At 41.5% G+C, this 20,835-nt stretch overlaps 1 protein-coding gene across 7 annotated transcripts in view; it reads left to right on the top strand.

The window, feature by feature from the left end:
- The window catches only part of ECT2L (epithelial cell transforming 2 like), a 106,541-nt gene that overhangs the window by 12,417 nt on the left and 73,289 nt on the right, over nt 1-20,835 (top strand). For all 7 annotated transcript variants that reach the window (XM_087718360.1, XM_087718359.1, XM_087718357.1 and 4 more), the window contains 3 exons: nt 1,207-1,283; nt 3,874-4,012; nt 6,003-6,171. In XM_087718360.1, coding sequence (XP_087574486.1) covers nt 1,207-1,283; nt 3,874-4,012; nt 6,003-6,171 — 385 coding nt within the window. The remainder of the gene's footprint in view (nt 1-1,206; nt 1,284-3,873; nt 4,013-6,002; nt 6,172-20,835) is intronic.

Here is a 20,835-nt window from a genome sequence, read left to right as displayed (position 1 = left end):
AATGTCAATAAGATAATGACAATGTATTATCTCTCCTCCTACCAATTGTATCCTTATAACAGCCTTTGGGATTAAGAGTTGTTAATGCCTCCAAATCACAGAACATATCTTGACTGTGAAGGCCTAGGCCAGTGACGGCAAACCTTTTAGACACCGAGTGCCCAAACTGCATGCGTGCATGCCCAAACAGAAAGGTGTGTGTGAACATGCTCAGACATGCACAAAATGTGCACGTGCATGCACAGACAGGCGTGCATGCGCAGCAGAGACCCGAAGATCAGCTGGCTGACAGGAGACGGGGTATCCCAAAACCGGCAGCGCAGCAACAGCTAACATCTTTTTCTTTTGTGAGCTTCTGCTTTGTTGTTTGCAGGGAAACAGAAGCTCACGAAAGAAACACTACAGAGAGCTGAGCTGGGGTGACAGCGTGCGTGTCAGCAGAGAGAGCTCTACGTGCCACCTCTTGCACGTGTGCCATAGGTTTGCCATCATGGGTCTAGGCCAAGGGACAAACTGTGCAGCAACTTCTTTTCTTTTCTTATGCAAGAAATAGATTCTAGGTGCTAGTTGTTCCTTTTCTTTATCTGCTGAAAAAATGAAAGGGAAATAATATACAAAGGAGAAACCTTCCTCGAAGACCTGAGTTGGGAGGCTATGCCTTTTTTCCTACTCTGCCTCTAGAAATGGTGTCATCTTTACTCCTCACCCTTCAGCAGGTAGTCTATACCTCCTGTAGGAATTTAACACTTAGATGTCTTGCCTTTACTACAGTAGTGTTTCCCAAGCTTAGCCATTTTCAGGGGATGGACATCAACTATCAGAATTCTTATCAATGGCCCTGCACGCTGTGCAATAATGGGAACTGAAGTCCACACACTTGCCCAAAATGGGCAAGTTTTGGAGGCACTGTTCTAGAGCAGGGGTGTCAAACTGGTGGCCTGCAGGCTGGATGCGTCACAGGTAGGCCACACCCACCCCAGCTCCATGAAGGAAAAAAAAATTGCAATATATCACGTGACAGCAATGTGACCCTGTGAGTTTGACATTCATGTTCCAGAGTATACACCTATCATCGTTAGAGTTGTGGTTCCTCTTAGACATGCCGTGTCATCTCTCTCTCTCTCTCCCCCCCCCCTCTCTCTAAATGCTTTTATTGAAAACGTTCTTTCCACAAATAATTTATTTTTCAAACACATTTATCAACAGAATAAATCTGCATCAGGGTTCAGACTAGAAGCTGAGAAGCCGTTCATATTATCGCCTGGGAAATCTCTACCAGAAAGGTAAATGCCTTTTCAAATTAAGGTCTCTTCTGCATATGGAATGAAGACAGTCAACAAAAGTTTCTATAAGGGTTGAGAGCTAGAGCGAGAAGGGAATCTTGTCCTATCCTGTTCACCATATGAATTAAGAAAAATTCCCCCTATCTTGGGGCAGAAGCAGAATTTCCTTGCAACATGGGGGTTTGACAATAGAGCTATATATGGGCTGTAGCAGTGTTTCCCAGCATCTGCTTGCCTGCTGTATTCCTTAAAAGCTGTAAACTTTGAAGATATCTGTCTGTCTATAGCTGTGTCCTCCCTGAAGGAAATGAGAGAAAACATGTTTCCTCTGTTTGTCCTCTCCCCTTCCCTCTGTTTCTTGTCTTTCCTTCCTCTGGCGGCATTCAATTTTTGTTTTGCAAATTATGTACAGTATACAATGTCCAGTCTGAGAGAGAAAATTGCTTGCATTGGGTACTAATTGATTAATTTCCTTATAATGGGGACATGGTAGAACCTCCCTTCACTGTGCCACAGCTAATCTAATTCTGCCATAAATAGCCAAGAAATACCTATCTCTGGGGTAGCTTTTGTCCGTGGGTGCTGCTATGGAGATTTATATGCAGCATGGCTGGCGGGGGAATTCTGTGAGCTGCAGTTCACACATCTTAAATTGCCAAGGTTGAGAAAATTAGTATATAGGTTGATTTAAAACATTTTCCTTAGAATTTCTGTTTCCAGTTGGTGACCAAGAGAAACTTTACTGTGGCAGGAAATAGCGTGGTATTCCTTTCTGAGCCCTGGCTGTTTTTGAGATTCAGCAAGGAAGGACTGATAACAGTGCACTGTGTAGTGTCTAGTCTCTTTCTGCCTGCTAGTGGAACAGAAAGGCTTGTTGGCTTTGCAGCAATTGCATTTTCCTCAGATCTGAAGCTTCCTGAACAAATACATTGCTTTCACACAATTTTGAAAGGATGGGGGGTGGGGGAGACACCATCAGGGGAAATCCTGTTTCAGGAGAGGAAATCTGCCAGTGTAATATTAGAGGGAGACTTCAATCTGGATGTAGCCCCATGATGACCTTTGGAAGCTGAGTGCACAACTTGTTTGTCTTATAATTTTTTTTAAAAAAGGCAGCCTCTGAAATATTAGGGGAGTGGCTTTGAAATCTAAGCTGGCAGACTTGCTGCTAACTTCCCACCTAAAGCATGAGAAATTCAGGAAGGAGCAGAGCCATAATGTGGCCAGAAAAATAATGAGATCATTCAGCCAGCATGATGACTTGACCATTTTAAAAAGTTAAGTGTGAAATAAGATTGATCAAAGGTGATTTATTGTTTACTTATCTATTCCATTTTTATTTCTGCCCACCTCAAACAAATGAAGTTTGGACTTACCACATTTCTGTTTTTTTAAGCAGAAATTGCAGGGAGACCCATATCTAGTTGCAATTTTAGGACAAGAGAAGATGTGTGTTGTCTGTCTGTCCGACCCTGCTTTACAAGCCTAGGGCTCTTGTTCTGTTGTGTGGAGAACTGCTACTATTGTTGTTGTTGTTGTTGTTGTTGTTGCTGCTGCTGCTGCTGCTGCTGCTGCTGCTGCATGCAGAACCTTTCCCAGAATGAATGAGGCCCAGTGATTGGTTCATCTGATGTAATATTATCCATACTGACTGGCAAATGGATCTCTAGAGTTTTGGGCGGGTATTTTTCTATCTCTGTCTGGCTGTACCATGGATTGATGTCCTCTGCCATTGAGTTACTAAGTCCATAAAGCTAGAGTTCGTAGAGGTTTGCCACAGTTGATTGTGCTCACCACAGAAGTTGCAAGAGAAAAGGGGGAGCACCATGGAAGCTTCAGGCTTAGCTTCTGTCCTCTTCCACTTGATGCTACTGGTTGGAGGAACTGATGTGACCTTTTCTAACAACCCGTTGGAGCACTGCCCCATATCAATCTATAGTTTACAACCCTCACCTTGTTTATTTTATTTAAAAGACTTATATTCTGGCCCATTTTCAAAATCCTGGGTGGTTCACAGTCGTTGTTGTTGTTGTTGGTTGTGAAGTCATGTCCGACCCATCGTGACCCCATGAACAATGTTCCTCCAGGCCTTCCTGTCCTCTACCATCCTCTGGAATCCATTTAAGCTGTCATCCTTCTTCTTCTTTTGCCCTCAATCTTTCCCAGCATTTGGTGGCCAAAGTATTTGAGTTTCCTCTTCAGGATCTGGCCTTCTAAAGAGCAGCGTTAATCTCCTCTAGGACTGACTGGTTTGATTGTCTTGCAGTCCAAGGGACTCGCAGGAGTCTTCTCCAGTGCCATAGTCCAAAGGCCTCAATTCTTTGCCACTCAGCCTTTCTTATGGTTCAACTTTCACAGCCATACATTGCAAGTGGGAAAACCATAGCCTTTACTATACGCATAGTATGCCCAATTAATATTTTTCTATCTAATTAAAACACATCAAAATATTCTCCCTCCTAAGCCACTCCACTGGATTGGGGTGGAGAGGAAAGGAAACTTCTAAGTGGAACTTTATTTGTGTGACATTTGATCATCATAATTATAAAACTTCATATGCAACTTCATATGTAACTTTTTATTTGTACAGAAGGAATATTACTGGTAGCAGTTCTTGCCCCAACTTGTCTCATAGATTTTGTCAGCCTGTTTCCCAAGGGTACCCCAATGGGATGCATTCACTCCATCCACACCTGGTCTTAATATCCTCCCACCTTCCTGCATATGAGGTAAAACTTTATGAAATCTGTCTTTCCTGCTTTCCTCCATGGGACTGAATGAGATGTCTTTTTTCCTTTTGTACATATAAGGAGGAGCGATGAACCAAATATATCAAAGCAATCAAACAACAGAAAATCTGCTAGGTCAAATAGGACAAAACGTAAGGACGCAAACAAAATGAAAATAGATTTCATATCTAATAACTTTTAATATACTGTATGAGCTTCAATTGGGGAGGAGTGAAAAACAGAAAGAAAGTTAGCTAGTTCTCTGTAGCCTTTCCCACCCTATATTTGTATTGCACTGAAGATTTTAAATGCTAGTTTTCCAAGCTGAATAAGTATGTTAAACTCTGTTGGCTGATTAACAGAGCCTTCTGACTCATTTTTGTGGTGGGCATTCTAATGCATATGCAATTATTGGAGAAAGGCATCTATAATATCCGTGGGGGCACAGTGGTTAGAATGCAGTACTGCAGCTAATTCTGCTGACTGCCAGCTACCAGCAGTTTGGTAGTTCAAGTCACACTGGCTCAAGGTTGACTCAACCTTCCCTTCTTCTGAGGGAAAATGAGGACCCAGGTTGTTGGGGGCAATATGCTGACTCTGTAAGTCACTTAGAGAGGGCTGGAAAGCACTGTGAAGTGATATATAAATCTAAGTTTTATTGCTAACTAGTGTCGAACTAATAAACTTTGAAAGATGCCATATAAAACAGGAAATAGCATTATGTTGTTTAAACTGTGCATATACATATAATGGTAGAGGTTTGTTTCCATTCTTCTACATTTATATGTGGTTTATTTTATTACAATACTGAATTAAAAAAACAGTTTAGGAGAGTAAATCACAGTTTACAATATATATTTTTTGTTGGCTAACTGCAACTGTGGCTTAGCATGAACAGGAATATATGCTCTGTGTGTGTGTGTGTGTGTGTATGTGTGTGTGTGTAAAATCATACTGTGAATTCTTTTGGTACCTTACCTAAGCATCAGAAGTGCAAGAAGCTTTGAAAAGGAGACATAAGCAAGCATAGAGTATTTTCTGGACAATAGTCTTGTTTTCTTTCTGGTTTGGCAACTAGAAAATTGTTAAACTGACTTAGTGGTGGTACAACATCAGCAACTGGAATGTTGGCAAGTCAGTCCTGTACAGAAAAACACCACTTTTGAAGTCATTGTCATGGTTATCAGTAGACTAGTGTTTCAACTGCTAGTGTTGGTTGTTATTTATATAAAGTCCTACATGGCATACCAACCTGTTATAGCTTGATGGAGTGAAATCTGCCCACCCAATTTGATCATGGGAGAGTCTACGTAGAAATCTTCATCCCTTTGAGAAGTAAAGGTTGGACATGGTGGCTCAACCTCTCAGCAGTAACTGATTATATAAACATATATCTCCATTTTGCTACATGTGACTCCCACCTCTTTGTGAGCAAGTGAAAGCAGTCTTATTCCATCAAGTCCCAACTGAATAGGGATACCACGATGAGTATTTTGACGACTTTTGTAGCAGTCCTATTGTATTGGTTGTTTTAACTAATCTACTGGGCATAGTGTGACCTAGAACTGCCATCAAAATCAACCAACCAACCAACCAACCAACCAACCAACCAACCAATAAATAAAAATACACCTATGCAGAGTATATGGCTCAGAATAATGGATAAATTAATATATAGGAAGGCAGAATATAGAAAAGGAAAATGAGAATAAGAGTACTTTAATAATGGAACCAATCTCAGCAGGTTGCATTTGAGGATTTCAATTATATTTTCAACCCTGCTTTTCTATGAATAATTCATTTTATGACTATCATGTTAACGTTTTCCTTTTGTTTTCATACAAATAAATCATATCCAATAACAAGTACAAATGTATTACAATGCAAGAACGTCTTTAGACTGTTAAATTTCATCCACTGTACTAAACACATTTGTTTTTAATTTGAAAACTATGTTCTTACTTGTTGTTTTCTTCCGATTTTATTTCAGATGGTTGTGGACAGTGTAAAGCTTGGCGTGGTTCTGGTAGTGTATGAACATACTGGGACCACACTGGAAAGCCTTATTCATTCAGTAGAAAGGGCCTTGGATGGCCAAATAGCAAAGAGTATTGGGATAATTAGTGATGGCGATTCCAGAGAGATTAACTTGCTTCAAGGTAAAATATAATAATAATAATAATAATAATAATAATAATAATAACAACAACAACAACAACAACAACAACAACAACAACAACATACTCAGCTGCTGTAAAAAAATCACGCAGACTGATTATAAATTGCGGCACAATTCAGTAGCACAAATGATCCATTGGAATTTGTGCAAAAATTATAATATTAAAACAGCAACAAACTGATGGGAACATCAGCCTGAAAAAGTCACCGAAAATCAGATGGTCAAGATCTTGTGGGATTTCCGTATACAAACTGATAAAATACTGGCACATAATACACCAGACATCACACTGGTTGAGAAAAATAAGGTCACAATCATAGACATCGCAATACCAGGTGATAGCAGGGTCGCCGAGAAGGAACATGAAAAAATCGCAAGATACCAGGACTTAAAAATCGAAATTCAACGACTATGGCACAAACCAGCAGTGATAATTCCAGTGGTAATTGGCACACTGGGTGCTATTCCAAAAGCACTGGAATTACATTTAAAACAGTTAAAAATTGACAAAATCACCATCAGTCAAATGCAAAAAGCCGCACTGCATGGATCTGCACGCATATTACGAAAATACATTACGACGTCCTAGGCCCCTGGGTGGGGCCCGACTAGTAACCAATGCCAAATCCGGCGAAACAACTGGCCGCTGTGATACAATTGTATAATAATAATAATAATAATAATAATAATAATAATAATAATAACAACAACAACAACAACTCCGCCATTGCCGGTCCCAAGCCCGGATGAGAAAGGAGGAAGGTTGGGATCAGGTTGGCATCTGGTCCCGTAAAAAAACCCCCGCCAACCCATACAATATGGTGAAAAAAACAAATAAGAATTCCATACCGCATCGGTCGTCGCGCGGGTTAACAAGGGCCGCGGCGGATGTTGGGGTCCCTGGACATCCGTCGACAAGTGGGCTACAAGTGGACCAGCCAACAAAATGACAAAAATATAGTGCAGATGAAAACCGTGCCATAATGGCCTGTTACTACAACTCAGAGCCAGAAAAAAGAGGATATTTAAAGCGAATGTATGAATTATGGAAACAACAATATCCAGATTCAAATGTTAGTGAACAACGACTAGCAGATCAAAGGCGATTTATTATACGGAATAAAGTGTTTAGTGAAGTTGAACATGAGGAAATTCAGGCAAATTGCAAAACCCAAAAAACAATATCACAAGCGGAAATAACTGATATTCAAGACACAACTAAAGACATTATAGTAGAACTCCCAGAAGAAGCTCTTGGGGAGGAAATAACATCACCACCACTAGAACCAGTTATCACTGAACCCACTGATGAACTAACTCAAAAACAAAAAGAATTGAAGGATAAGATCATGGAGCATTTTCTGCTTAATGAGGAAAGGCAACGTTTACCATCACTAAAAACTGTGCCGAAGAAAATTTTGGCCCCTATCATGAAAATGGTTAATGCAGTGTTTTCAACAATTGAACCAGGATCCATCTTGGAAACAAACCAGTTAATGTACAGCGCAGCTGTAATAGTCACTAATAAACTAGGCATTAAAATTAAAGTACCTAGTCATACAACAGAAAAAGCATCAAAGCCAAAGTGGAAAATCCGTTTAGAACAAAAAATAAAAAAATTAAGGGCAGATGCTAGTAACTTAAAGAACATGCATGAGCAACGGCTTAAAAACAACAAAATCATAGATCGGCTAATCAGGAGATATAGATTGGATACAAGAAACATCAATGAAGCTGTAGAGATTGTAAAACAGCAGATAACAGCAACAGCTAGAAAAATTGAAAGATATGAGGCACGAATCATCCAATATAAACAAAATCAGCAATTTCGATCAGACCAACGGCGTTTTTATCAAAGTCTTAATGTAAATGGTGACACCAAAAGTGAAAAACCAGAAAAACAGGCCACAGTTGAATTCTGGAAAGAATTGTGGGAAAATGCAAAGGACTACAACAAGGAAGCAAAGTGGATACATGACTTTGAGAAAAGCATTGGCAACAAACAAATGCAAGTATTAGAAATAACAACTGAGATGGTCAAAAATCGAGTTAAAAAGGTAAAGAATTGGACATCACCTGGAAAGGACCAATTACATGGTTTCTGGCTCAAATATCTGACCAGTTTACATGCAATATTGGCCAGGCAACTGAATGAAATTTTACAAAAGGGCCAAATTGATGAATGGTTGACAACTGGAAAAACATACTTGATTCAGAAAGATGCAACTAAAGGAACAACACCTGAAAACTACAGACCAATAACATGCTTGCCAACAACCTTCAAATTACTCACAGGCATTATTGCAGATAACATGATGGATTATTTGGAAACAAACAACATCTTGCCAGTAGAGCAAAAAGGCAACAAAAGAAGGAGCAGGGGCACAAAAGATCAGCTTCTAATTGATAAAATGATATTAGAAAATTGTAAGAACAGAAAAACGAACTTGAATATGGTCTGGATTGATTACAAAAAGGCATTTGACTCACTGCCACATAGTTGGATCATAAAATGCTTAGAAACAACTGGCATTAGCAAAAATATTACATCCTTTACTGAAAAGGCAATGAAACAATGGAGAACTGAGTTGGCAGTAGGGAATGAGAGCTACGGAATGGTTAATATCAAGCGAGGAATTTTCCAGGGTGATTTGATTTGATTTTAATTTGATTTTATTTTATTAATATTTGTAGGCCGCCCTTTTCCCTGAGGGGACTCAGGGCGGCTCACATAAAATCAGGGAGGGGGAATACAGACATTGACATAGAGACATATAATAAAATAGTAAGCAACATACATTCATCATTCGGGAGGGGTGGCTATCCTTGTCCCCAGGCCTGACGGGCTAGCCAGTTCTTAAGGGCTGTGCAGAAGGCCTGGACGGTGGAGAGGGTACGAATCTCCACGGGGAGCTCGTTCCAAAGGGTCGGGGCTACTACTGAGAAGGCCCTCCTCCTTGTAGTTGCCAGCCGGCATTGGCTGGCCGATGGAATACGGAGGAGGCCTAATCTATGTGATCTTATTGGTCGCAGGGAGGTAATTGGCAGAAGGCGGTCTCTCAAGTATCCAGATTCACTTTCACCTCTTTTCTTCATCATCGCAATGATCCCACTATCAGTAATCTTAAAAAAAATGAAATTAGGCTACCAAACAGCCAAAAAAGCTGAAAAAATTTCGCATTTACTATATATGGATGATTTGAAACTCTACGGAAAGTCAGAAATAGAAATCCAATCATTGACAAATACAGTCCGAGTATTCAGCACCGATATTTCAATGCAGTTTGGCATGGAAAAATGTGCCACTGTATCCATAAAAAGGGGCAAAATCACTGCATCTGAGGGAATTGAAATGCCCAATGGCCAACTAATTAAATGCAAAGAAAATGAAGCCTACAAATACTTAGGCATTCTGCAGTTGGATAACATCAAGCATGGAGAAGTAAAAACTATTGTCAGACGAGAGTACACCAACAGAGTTAGGAAAATTTTGAAATCTAAATTGAATGGTGGAAATACAATCAAGGCCATAAATACCTGGGCAATACCAGTTATAAGATACACAGCTGGCATAGTTAACTGGACACAAGCTGATTTGGACCTTTTGGACCGAAAAACCAGGAAACTAATGACAATGCACTACAGTTTACATCCACGTGATGATACTGATAGACTATATCTGCCCTGAAAATCAGGTGGCAGAGGATTATTACAAGTGAAGCAAACAGTTGAAGAAGAAAAACATGCACTGGCTGATTATTTAAAAGAAAGTCAAGAACATCTATTAATCGAAGTAAAGAACAAAAATCTACTGAAGGCCCAACAGACAAAACAAGAATACAGAAAAGATGTGATAAAATCAAGAATGGAGAGTTGGCAGAACAAAGCACTGCATGGTCAATTTCTGGAAAAAATAAAAGATAAAGTGGACAGGGAACAAACTTGGTTATGGTTAAAAACAGGTACATTAAAGAAAGAAACAGAGTCACTAATCCTGGCTGCGCAAGAACAAGCTATCCGCGCAAATGCCATTAAGGCCAAAATCGAAAAATCCTCTGATGATGCCAAATGCAGACTTTGCAAAGAAGCTGACGAAACTGTTGATCACATACTCAGCTGCTGTAAAAAAATCGCGCAGACTGATTATAAATTGCGGCACAATTCAGTAGCACAAATGATCCATTGGAATTTGTGCAAAAATTATAATATTAAAACAGCAACAAACTGGTGGGAACATCAGCCTGAAAAAGTCACAGAAAATCAGATGGTCAAGATCTTGTGGGATTTCCGTATACAAACCGACAAAATACTGGCGCATAATACACCAGACATCACACTGGTTGAGAAAAATAAGGTCACAATCATAGACATCGCAATACCAGGTGATAGCAGGGTCGCCGAGAAGGAACATGAAAAAATCGCAAGATACCAGGACTTAAAAATCGAAATTCAACGACTATGGCACAAACCAGCAGTGGTAATTCCAGTGGTAATTGGCACACTGGGTGCTATTCCAAAAGCACTGGAATTACATTTAAAACAGTTAAAAATTGACAAAATCACCATCAGTCAAATGCAAAAAGCTGCACTGCTTGGATCTGCACGTATATTACGAAAATACGTTACGACGTCCTAGGCCCCTGGGTGGGGCCCGACTAGTAACCAATGCCAAATCCAGCGAAACAACTGGCCGCTGTGATACAATTGTACAATAATAATAATAATAACAACAACAACAACAACAACTACTACTACTACTACTACTATGGCACAAACCAGCAGTGGTAATTCCAGTGGTAATTGGCACACTGGGTGCTATTCCAAAAGCACTGGAATTACATTTAAAACAGTTAAAAATTGACAAAATCACCATCAGTCAAATGCAAAAAGCCGCACTGCTTGGATCTGCACGCATATTACGAAAATACGTTACAACGTCCTAGGCCCCTGGGTGGGGCCCGACTAGTAACCAATGCCAAATCTGGCGAAACAACTGCCCGCTGTGATACAATTGTATAATAATAATAATAATAATAATAATAATAATAATAATAATAATAATAATAATAATAATAATAATAGCTTGCACACTCTAATGATCCTAAAAGATATGCTGAACAGGTACAACCATATCAGAATGTTCTTAGGTGAAGGGCCAGACAACATTTGCTCCACAACCCATTCAAATATGGTGAATACGAAAAAAATGAAATTTATGCCGGCTGAACCGTCGCCCGAATTAACAAGGGTTCCGTTGGATGCTATGGTTCCTGGGCATTCTGCGCAAAATGAGCTACAGGGTTCAGCTCCCTCTGCTATGCAACCAGGGCATGGAGCTGACAAGCTACTGAAGGAAAAAGTGAAAAAGCGAAAAAACTGGACTAGTGAAGAAAAAATATCTATTATGAAAGCTTACTATCAGTCTGAGCCAGCAAAACGTGGATTTCAAAAATGAATGTATCAGATTTGGAAGGTGAACCACACAGACTGTGATATCAGTGAAAAAAGGCTAATGCACCAACTACATGTAATTCTAAGCCACAAATTTTTCACTACAGCAGAATTAATAGTTTAGTTTTAGTTTAGTTTAGTTTAGTTTTTTTTTTTTTAGTTTAGTTTATTTGTCATTTATAGGCCGCCCTTTTCCCTGAGGGGACTCAGGGCGGCTTACAATTCGTGGGAAGGAGTGCAAGACAAAATATAAAATATGTGAATAAAATAAAATAAAACAGTAAAACACAACATTCATTCAACATTCGGGTGGGGCGGATTAGGATCTTATCCCCAGGCCTGACGGGATAGCCAGGTCTTAAGGGCTATGCGGAAGGTCTGGACGGTGGTGAGGGTACGAATCTCCACAGGGAGATCGTTCCAAAGGGTCGGAGCTGCTACTGAGAAGGCTCTCCTCCGCGTAGTCGCCAGTCGGCACTGACTGGCGGGTGGAATTCGGAGGAGGCCTAATCTGTGCGATCTGATGGGTCGAAGGGAGGTAGTCAGCAGAAGGCGGTCTCTCAAGTACTCAGATCCACTACCATGGAGGGCTTTATGGATGGTAAGTAGCACCTTGAAGCGCACCCGGAGATCAACAGGTAGCCAGCGCAGCTCGCGGAGGATAGGTGTTATCTGGGCGAACCGCGGTGCGCCCACAATCACTCGCGCGGCCGCATTCTGGACTAGCTGAAGTCGCCGGATGCTCTTCAAGGGCAGCCCCATGTAGAGCACATTGCAGTATTCCAGCCTAGAGATCACAAGGGCTCGAGTGACTGTTGTGAGGGCCTCCCGATTCAGGTAGGGCGGCAACTGGTGCACCAGGCGAACCTGGGCAAATGCCCCCCTGGTCACAGCTGACAAATGGTGGTCAAAAGTCAGCTGTGGGTCCAGGAGGACTCCCAAGTTGCGAACCCTGTCTGAGGGGTGTAAAATTTGACCCCCCAGCCTGAGTGATGGAACATTGGCCAAATTATTGGGAGGAAAACACAACAGCCACTCGGTCTTGTCTGGGTTGAGTACCAGTTTGTTAGCTCTCATCCAGTTCTTAACGGCCTCAAGACCCCGGTTCATGGGGAAGAAGGCGGGGCTTAGCAGTGAGAAGATGGAGTTTTAGGCTACTCCTGAAATTCCTCTATACCAAAGGACTTTTTGGACGGGTTCTTTGAACCCCAGCTGTCCCGAAGACGACAGTGGAGGTGGGGAGGGACCCAGGACCCCAGAGGTAATCGCAAATCTCTGGGGGAGGGTATTAACTCCCCGTGCCAATTCCTTTTGGATTAGCTGTAAGTGCTAACTGAAACTGCAGGTGCCCCTAAGAATGGAAGAAGTGATATCATCTGGTAAGCTGATTTTATTATCCAAGAGAGATTGTTCCTGTTAAAAATTAAGCTAATTGGAAACCAAACAATAAGAAGATCAGCGGCGAATTAGCTTTTCTAATGGTTTTATGACTGGTGGTTACTTTACCTCTTAAATGCTTCAAGAAACTCCGCGATATCCTCCCCCCTCTGAATCTCCTTAAGTGGATCGTAAAACTTAATTCCTTCTAACTAGCCCGTCACGATTCGACATTTTTATTACTTTATTATCCAGCTCTGTTTACAATCAGATAAGATTGACAGCCGGTAAGAGATTATATAAAAAAAAAAGAGTGCTTCGAAGCCTCTGGGGAAAAAAAGAGAATTTTTATTTTAACTACGACACATCATGGCGTCCCAAGATACCCCCAAGACTTCATTTCAGACTCTTTTCTCTGCGTGTAGAGAACTTTTTCATTCTTATCAAAGACTGGAACGAAAACTGGATCAATTTATTCTAAAATATGAAGCTAAAACTGAGAACGTTGAATGCTTAAATGTCCCTGAAACACAAACGGAAAATGTGAGAAATGGTGTCTGGTCTATCTCAGAGGAAGAGAAGAAGGGGGAAGCCATAAAGACGTCTCACTTAAAGAGACAGTGTGCAGAAGGAATGAAGAATCCACCCTTGAGAATTAAAGTTAAATTGGGAAGATTTATAAACCAAGAACAACTTTATTACTTCATCACTGACATTCAGAATCCAAAGGTGCCGAAATATTTTTGTTTGGACTTGCTTATGGAAACATTTGGTAAATCTATTCAACGAATGGCTACTGGACGGAGGAAACCTTGTGGCTGGAGGGACACAGGCTGACAAAAAAATTTAAAATTAGCTAGATCGGATTACTTTAATATGTAATAGATATAGCTGAATAATGACTGATATGGATAGCAATATATATAATCTGGAATTGGCTGATAGATTGTTGAATACAATTGAAAACTAGTTAAATCTAATTGCTTTTCTGTGTAACAAATATTGTTGAATAATAATTGATATTGATAGCAATGTATATAATGTGGAGTTGACATGATAATTAACAATTGGATATGAGAAAATACTTTTAGATTACACATAAAGAGTATTAACTATAATAATTAGCACTATTAAAAAAACTAAATAGAATCCATACAATCAAAAGTTAATTAATATTGGGAAAATGTTATATGATATAATTGAATATTATGGATGTTTAGCTAAAATATCTAGATCGGATTACTTCAATTTGTAATAGATATAGCTGAACAATGATTGATATAGATAGCAATATATATAATTTGGAATTGGTTGATAGATTGATGAATATAACTGAAAATTAGCTAAATCTAATTGCTTTTTTGTGTAACAGATATAGTTGAATAATAATTGATATTAATAGTAATGTATATAATGTGGAGTCGATATGATAACTAACAATTGGATATGAGAAAACACCTTTAGGGTATACATAAAGAGTATTAACTATAATAATTAGCACTATTAAAAAATTAAATAAAATCCATATAATTAAATGTTAATCAATATTGGGAAAATGTTAGGATATATGATATAACTGAATATTATGGATGTTTAGTTAAAATAGAACATGAGGATTTGATGATAATAGAGGATTTTACAAATAAGTAAATGAACTGCCAGCATGTGTCATGGACTAATTCCTTAGCATAACTAAGGATGAAGGATGTTTAAATAATTATAATAATTAAAACCGGAGGTATAATGATCTTGATATGGCAAATATTTGAGTTAAGATACTTGAATTAATAGGAGTCAACCGAAGAGAAGCACCAAAACATGTTGTAACCAGTTGATATACTTCTTATTTTTTCATAATAGATACCTGTGTTTCGTTTTGTTTTTCTGATTGTTGTCTTTGTTTTTTTTTCTGTATTATCTGTAATTGATTGATATATTAAGAAAGATGTTGTACCAGTTTTAAACTAAAACTTAAAAAACATTTAATAAAAAAAAAAAAAAAAAAAGACCCCGGTTCATCACGTCAACCGCTTCATTGAGTTGGCACGGGGCGGACAGATACAACTGTGTGTCGTCCGCGTATTGATGGTATTTTATCCCGTGCCTCCGAATGATCTCACCCAGCGGTTTCATGTATATGTTAAATAGTAGGGGGGATGACCGAGCCCTGCGGCACCCCATAAGTTAGGGGCCTCGGGGACGATCTCTGCCCCCCAACCAACACCGACTGCGACCTGTCCGAGAGGTAGGAGGAGAACCACTGTAAAACAGTGCCTCCCACTCCCACCTCCCGCAGTCGTCGCAGAAGGATACCATGGTTGATGGTATCAAAAGCCGCTGAGAGGTCAAGGAGAACCAGGATGGACGCATGGCCTCCATCCCTGGCTCTCCAGAGATCATCGGTCAATGCGACCAAAGCGGTTTCTGTGCTGTAACCAGGTCTGAAGCCGGACTGGAAGGGGTCAAGGTAACTAGCTTCCTCCAAGGACCGTTGAAGCTGGAAGGCCACCACCTTCTCAACAACCTTCCCAACAAAGGGGAGGTTGGAGACTGGACTAATAGGAATCAAAGAGAAAGCAACTAATGGTCTGAGTATACCAACAAAGAAGAGTAATATCAAGAATGATTTTCAGACTCAATAGCAAACTGAGGAAGAAAGGGAGGAAGAGGATGCTGAAATGGATGAAGATAAAGAACAAGAAAGCACTGAAGAACAAACACCAACAGATATTTCTCAATTACCTGAGAAAATAAAGCATCAAATGGAAGATGCTGAAAGAACACGTTCACCAAAGCTGAACCAAGTGAGCTGGAAAGAATTGAGAAACGTACTAAAAAAGGTCAATGAGACTGTGCAAGCTGAAACAAACCAGCTGATGTATGCAGCAGCCTTCATAACCACCAAAGAATTGGGTTTGAAAATACAAACGAACCAAAGAGGCAAGAAGAGGAAGCCTAAATGGAAATTTTGGTTGGAATTGAAGATCAAAAAATTTCATGGAGACTTGAGCAACTTGAAGAACCTAAGGCAAGGTCAACTAAAGAGCAAGCAGGTCAAAAGCAACCTGGAAGCAAGATACAATTTGGAGAATAAAGAGATTGCAATAGTAATTGAAGAGCTGAGGCAGAGGGTTGTTGCCGTTGCTGAAAAGATTAAAAGATATGAAAACCAAGTAACTCAATTCAAGGAAAACTCACAGTTAAGAGCAAATCAGCACCAGTTTTATAAGAGCTTAGAAAGTGGAGATGGAGTAACAACAAATGAAAAGCCTGATAAAGAGAAAGCTCTGAAATTCTGGAAGAATTTGTGGGAAAACAACAAGAAGCACAACAGAAACGTAAAATCGATCAAACAGATTGAGGATTCTATTAAAGTGCATAAAATGGAAGATGTGAAAATAACAAAAAAAATGGGGCAAAGACAGTCAAGAAAAGTGAAGAACTGGAGTGCACCTGGCCCAGATGAGTTACATGGCTTCTGGTTAAAGGTACTTACAAGTGTGCACAAAAGATTGGCAGCCCAAATGAACCAGTTTTTTAAAACACCTGAAAATGATGAATGGATGACAACTGGAAGGACATTTTTGATCCAAAAAGATAAAGAAAAAGGAAAGGATCCTATAGGCCAATCACCTGTTTGCCAACAACATACAAGCTCCTTACTGGTATCATTGCAAACCAAATTTATGGATACTTGGAAAGAAATAACTTGCTTCCTGTAGAACAGAAAGGATGCTGCAAAAATTCAAGAGGAACAAAGGACCAACTGCTAATTGACAAACTAATCCTAAAGAATTCAAAGAAAAGACAAACTAATCTGTTCATGGCTTGGATAGCATTTGATTCAGTTCCTCATAGCTGGATCAAGAAATGCCTGAAAATCTTTGGCATCAGCAGCAACATACAAAAATTCATGGAAACTTCAATGAACCTCTGGAAAATTAAGCTTATAGCTAATGAATATAACTGGGTGAAGTTGAAATTAAATGAGGCATTTTCCAGGGCGATTCCCTTTCACCCCTACTTTTTATACTCTCAATGCTACCACTGACAATCATATTGAAGAAGATGAACTATGGATACGAACTTGCAAAGAAAGGACTGAAAATTTCGCACTTGGTGTACATGAATGATTTGAAGCTGTTTGGTAAAACAAAAGCTGAACTGAATTTATTAATTGAAAGCACAAAATAATTTAGCCAAGACATTGGTATGCAGTTTGGAATTGATGAATGTGCAACATTGGCAACCAAAGCAGGCAAGATCATAGAAGATGATGGAATAGAACTTGAGAATGAAGAAATGATAAAGGCAGTAAAACCAGAAGAAGGCTACAAGTACTTGGGGATTTTAGAGGCCTCTGACTTAATGCACAATAAAGTCAAGGAATTAACTTCAGCCAAGTACATTCGACGAATTTGCAAGGTATTAAAGTCCAAATTGAGTGGAGGAAACATCATAAAAGCCATAAATACCTGGACTATACCTGTGATTTGATACTCTTCAGGAATATTGACTGGCCCCAGATGGAGTTGGACAACTTGGACAGAAAAACAAGGAAGCTTATGACAATGAATCATGCTTTGCACCCTAAAAGCAGTGGTGGGTTTCAAAATTTTTTGGAACCTACTCTGTGGGTGTGGCCTCCTTTGTGGGAGTGACTTGCTGGCCATGTGACAGGTGGAAGTGGCTTGCTGGCCATGTGACCAAGTGGGGGACCTTGCAAAGACTGCAGATGAAACCAGTTTTTCCCCTAACCCTAAGAACAGGAAAGACAAAGCCACTGGAATAAAAACCATCAAGGCATTGTGGGAAATTATAAAGGACAGTGCCAGGAAGCTCATAGAACCAGCAACCACCGCACAATTACCTAAATAACGAACCAGAAACACACAAAATCTGGCAAAGCTGCCTTGCACCAACTTGGCCTGCCCATAGAAAAGCAGCCACCTTGAGACACATGAACTATGCACCAACCTGTACACTTAAAAGCAACATATTGCATCACAAATAAAACATTTGCAAAAAGGAATAACATTTCTTGTAATAAACATTCTATAAACAATAAATAAATAAAAATTCCCTAAAAATAATTAAAAACCACCACGTTCAGAGAACACCAAAGGACCCCACAGTCCTCTCCCTCCTTATCTTTTTCCTTTTTGTCCTAACTTTCTCCTCCTCCCCCCCAACCCCACTTCCTTCTAGCACTGATGATGTTACCTAGTTTGGTAATGAAATGTCTGTAAGAAAACCACCAAGCTCAGAAAGCAGCAAGGATCACACTATCCCCCACCTCCTCTTTCTCCCTCTCTTTCTCCTTTTTGTCCTTTCTCCTCCTTCCCCCCCAACCCCACTCCCTTCTAGCACTGATGATGTTACCAAACTAGGAGTGCTGGAGAGGAGCTCTCACAGGGCAAAGAGCTTCCTGCTACAGGAGCAATCTATCTGCAGCCGTAAATCACTGCAAGCAGCAGCTTCAGGCACCTGCTCGCAGCTGACAGTTGCATTTGGGAGCGGAGGTGGCAGCGGAAGCGGGAACAGCACGGGATGTCCCAGATCCCAGGCACTTTTGGAACCTTCGCAGGGCCAGGAACGACTGGAAAACAAGCCCACTGCCGCTTCCGAGTGCCACATCTTCGCTCTGTAAGCAGCAGATGTGCCTGTTGCGAGGCCGTCCCATGCTCCAGTCTGGCCAGGGAAGACAGGAGCCCTTCATGCCCGCCAAGCCTCCACACAACGTGCCACCTCGGTCACGCCAGGGCAACCTTCCGCTCACCCACCAGCCCGCCCACTGAGTGGTGGCTGGGTGGGCACCAGGTGAGCCCCGCTGCCCCGGCCACATGGTGCCCACCGCTCACCTTGAAGGCAACATCGTGGAACTCACCACTGCTGCTGAGTGAGGACTGGTTGGGCAGCGCCCCCTGTTAACCTCTCTCTCCTGGGCCATGCCTGCACCCCTACCTGGCCCGCCTGCTGTAGAAGGAGGCGGTGGGGGTGCGTTGCTGGGCAGCTGGCAGGGCGGAGGTGGGTGCGGCACTGCTGCACTTGCCCTTGGGGCTTTTCTTATGGACATGTTGGCTGGCGCTGCTTCAGGGCACCCCGGGCGTCGGCTCCTCTGAGGGCAGCCCATTCTCCCTCCCAAGAAGACCATTTTCTTTTTAAAAACACCTCTGCAGACGACCTTGAAAACCTGCGAGGTTGCTTTGGGAGGGGACAGACAGGCAGCATTCCCCCCACCCCATCCCTGGGTGCCTGCAGCCTCAGAGCCTGCAGCAACTTGCACAGTAAAGGCAATTAAGAACTTCTCTCGCTCGTGAGAAGATTTTCTTTACTATGCAAAGGCTTCCTTTAAGGCTGCAGGCTCCGAGGCTAAAGGCACCCAGGGAGGGGAGCAGGGGGAAATGCTGCCCAACTGTCCCCTTCCAAAGCAATCTCGCAGGTTTTCAAGATCACCTGGAGAAGCGTTTTTTAAAAAGAAAATCCTGAAAAGCCACAAGATCTGGAGAGACGGGCAACCGGTCTTTTTTTGTGTGTGAGGGGGGAATCCCCAGAACCAGGTTGCCCAGCCAGCACCATGAAGAGGTCCGTGTGGGCTCCAGCGGTTGCAAAGCACGTCAGGAGGGGCATAAGTCCCCAAACCCAGCTGGGAGCCTAAGCAAAGAGGGGGCGGTGAGCTGGGTGGAAGAAAAGGGAAACTACTGCTACTGCTGGATGGGCTTCAGACCAGCAGAGACTCGTCCTTCTTTTTAACCAGGCTGCTGTCAAGAGAGAAGAGTTCAGCGCATGCCATGTGGGCTTGTGCAGCAGCTGAAAAATAGGAGGCAAGGATTCGGCTGTTGCACAAGCCCACGGGCATGCGCTGCCATCTTCTCTCTGACAGCCTCATGGTTTGCTGAATCTGGCACAGCGGCGGGATTCTTGCCTTCGCTAAGAGCTTCGCTGGCCATCGCCACGCCAGAAAGAAGCTGGTCTTGGAAAAGAACCTCCCCCTCCGGAGAGCCCATGCCAGGAGACAAAAGGGGGCGGGCTGGTTTGAATGCAGATGAGCGGGTGGCACGGGGAGACAGAAGGGACAAAATACCGTTCAGAAAAGCAACTCCAGGAAGGTCCTTTGGTGGCAGCAGGCATCCTAGAACCTGCTTGCTAGCAAAGGACCTTCCCGAAGTTGCTTTTCTGAGCATGCACAGGGAGACAGAAGGGACAAAATACCGTCTGGGTATACAGGGCCAGGGCAGGCGTTCTGGAACTTACTTCCGGGTCCAGTGACCAACCGGTTCGCGAGAACCGGGGAGGACCGACAGCGACCCACCACTGCCTAAAAGTGATGTTGACCAATTATATCTACCAAGAGCAGAGGGTGGTCGAGGACTCCTACAAGTAAAACAGACTGTGGAAGAAGAAAACACAGCTTGAATGATTATATCCAGAAAAGTGAAGAACCAATGATTAAGGAAGTAAATAAAGGAGGCCTTTTAAAGACAACTAAGTCAAAAGCTGAATATAAGAAAGAAGTAATTGAGAAGCAAGCTGAAAATTGGAAAAACTAAGCTATGTATAGCCAATACTTGAAAAGTATTGAAGGCAAAGCTGACCAAAAGCTAACTTGGAACTGGTTAAGATCAGGAGCACTAAAAAAAAGAAACAGAAGGCTTTATTTTGGCAGCTCAAGAACAAGCCTTAGCCACAAACTGCATGAAGGCAAAAATTCAACATGTTACCACCAACAGCAAATGTCGCCTCTGTAATGAGAAAGATGAGACAGTCAACCATTTGATCAGTGGGTGCAGCAAAATTTCACAAACTGACTACCTAC

The sequence above is a fragment of the Thamnophis sirtalis genome, unplaced genomic scaffold (genome assembly GCF_051295495.1).
Source record: "Thamnophis sirtalis isolate CommonGarterSnake01/CBP01778 unplaced genomic scaffold, rThaSir2_p1.2 scaffold_6, whole genome shotgun sequence".
NCBI lineage: Eukaryota > Metazoa > Chordata > Lepidosauria > Squamata > Natricidae > Thamnophis > Thamnophis sirtalis.
Note: the sequence above shows the minus strand (reverse complement) of the source record. Positions and strands in the feature narration are given on the sequence as shown.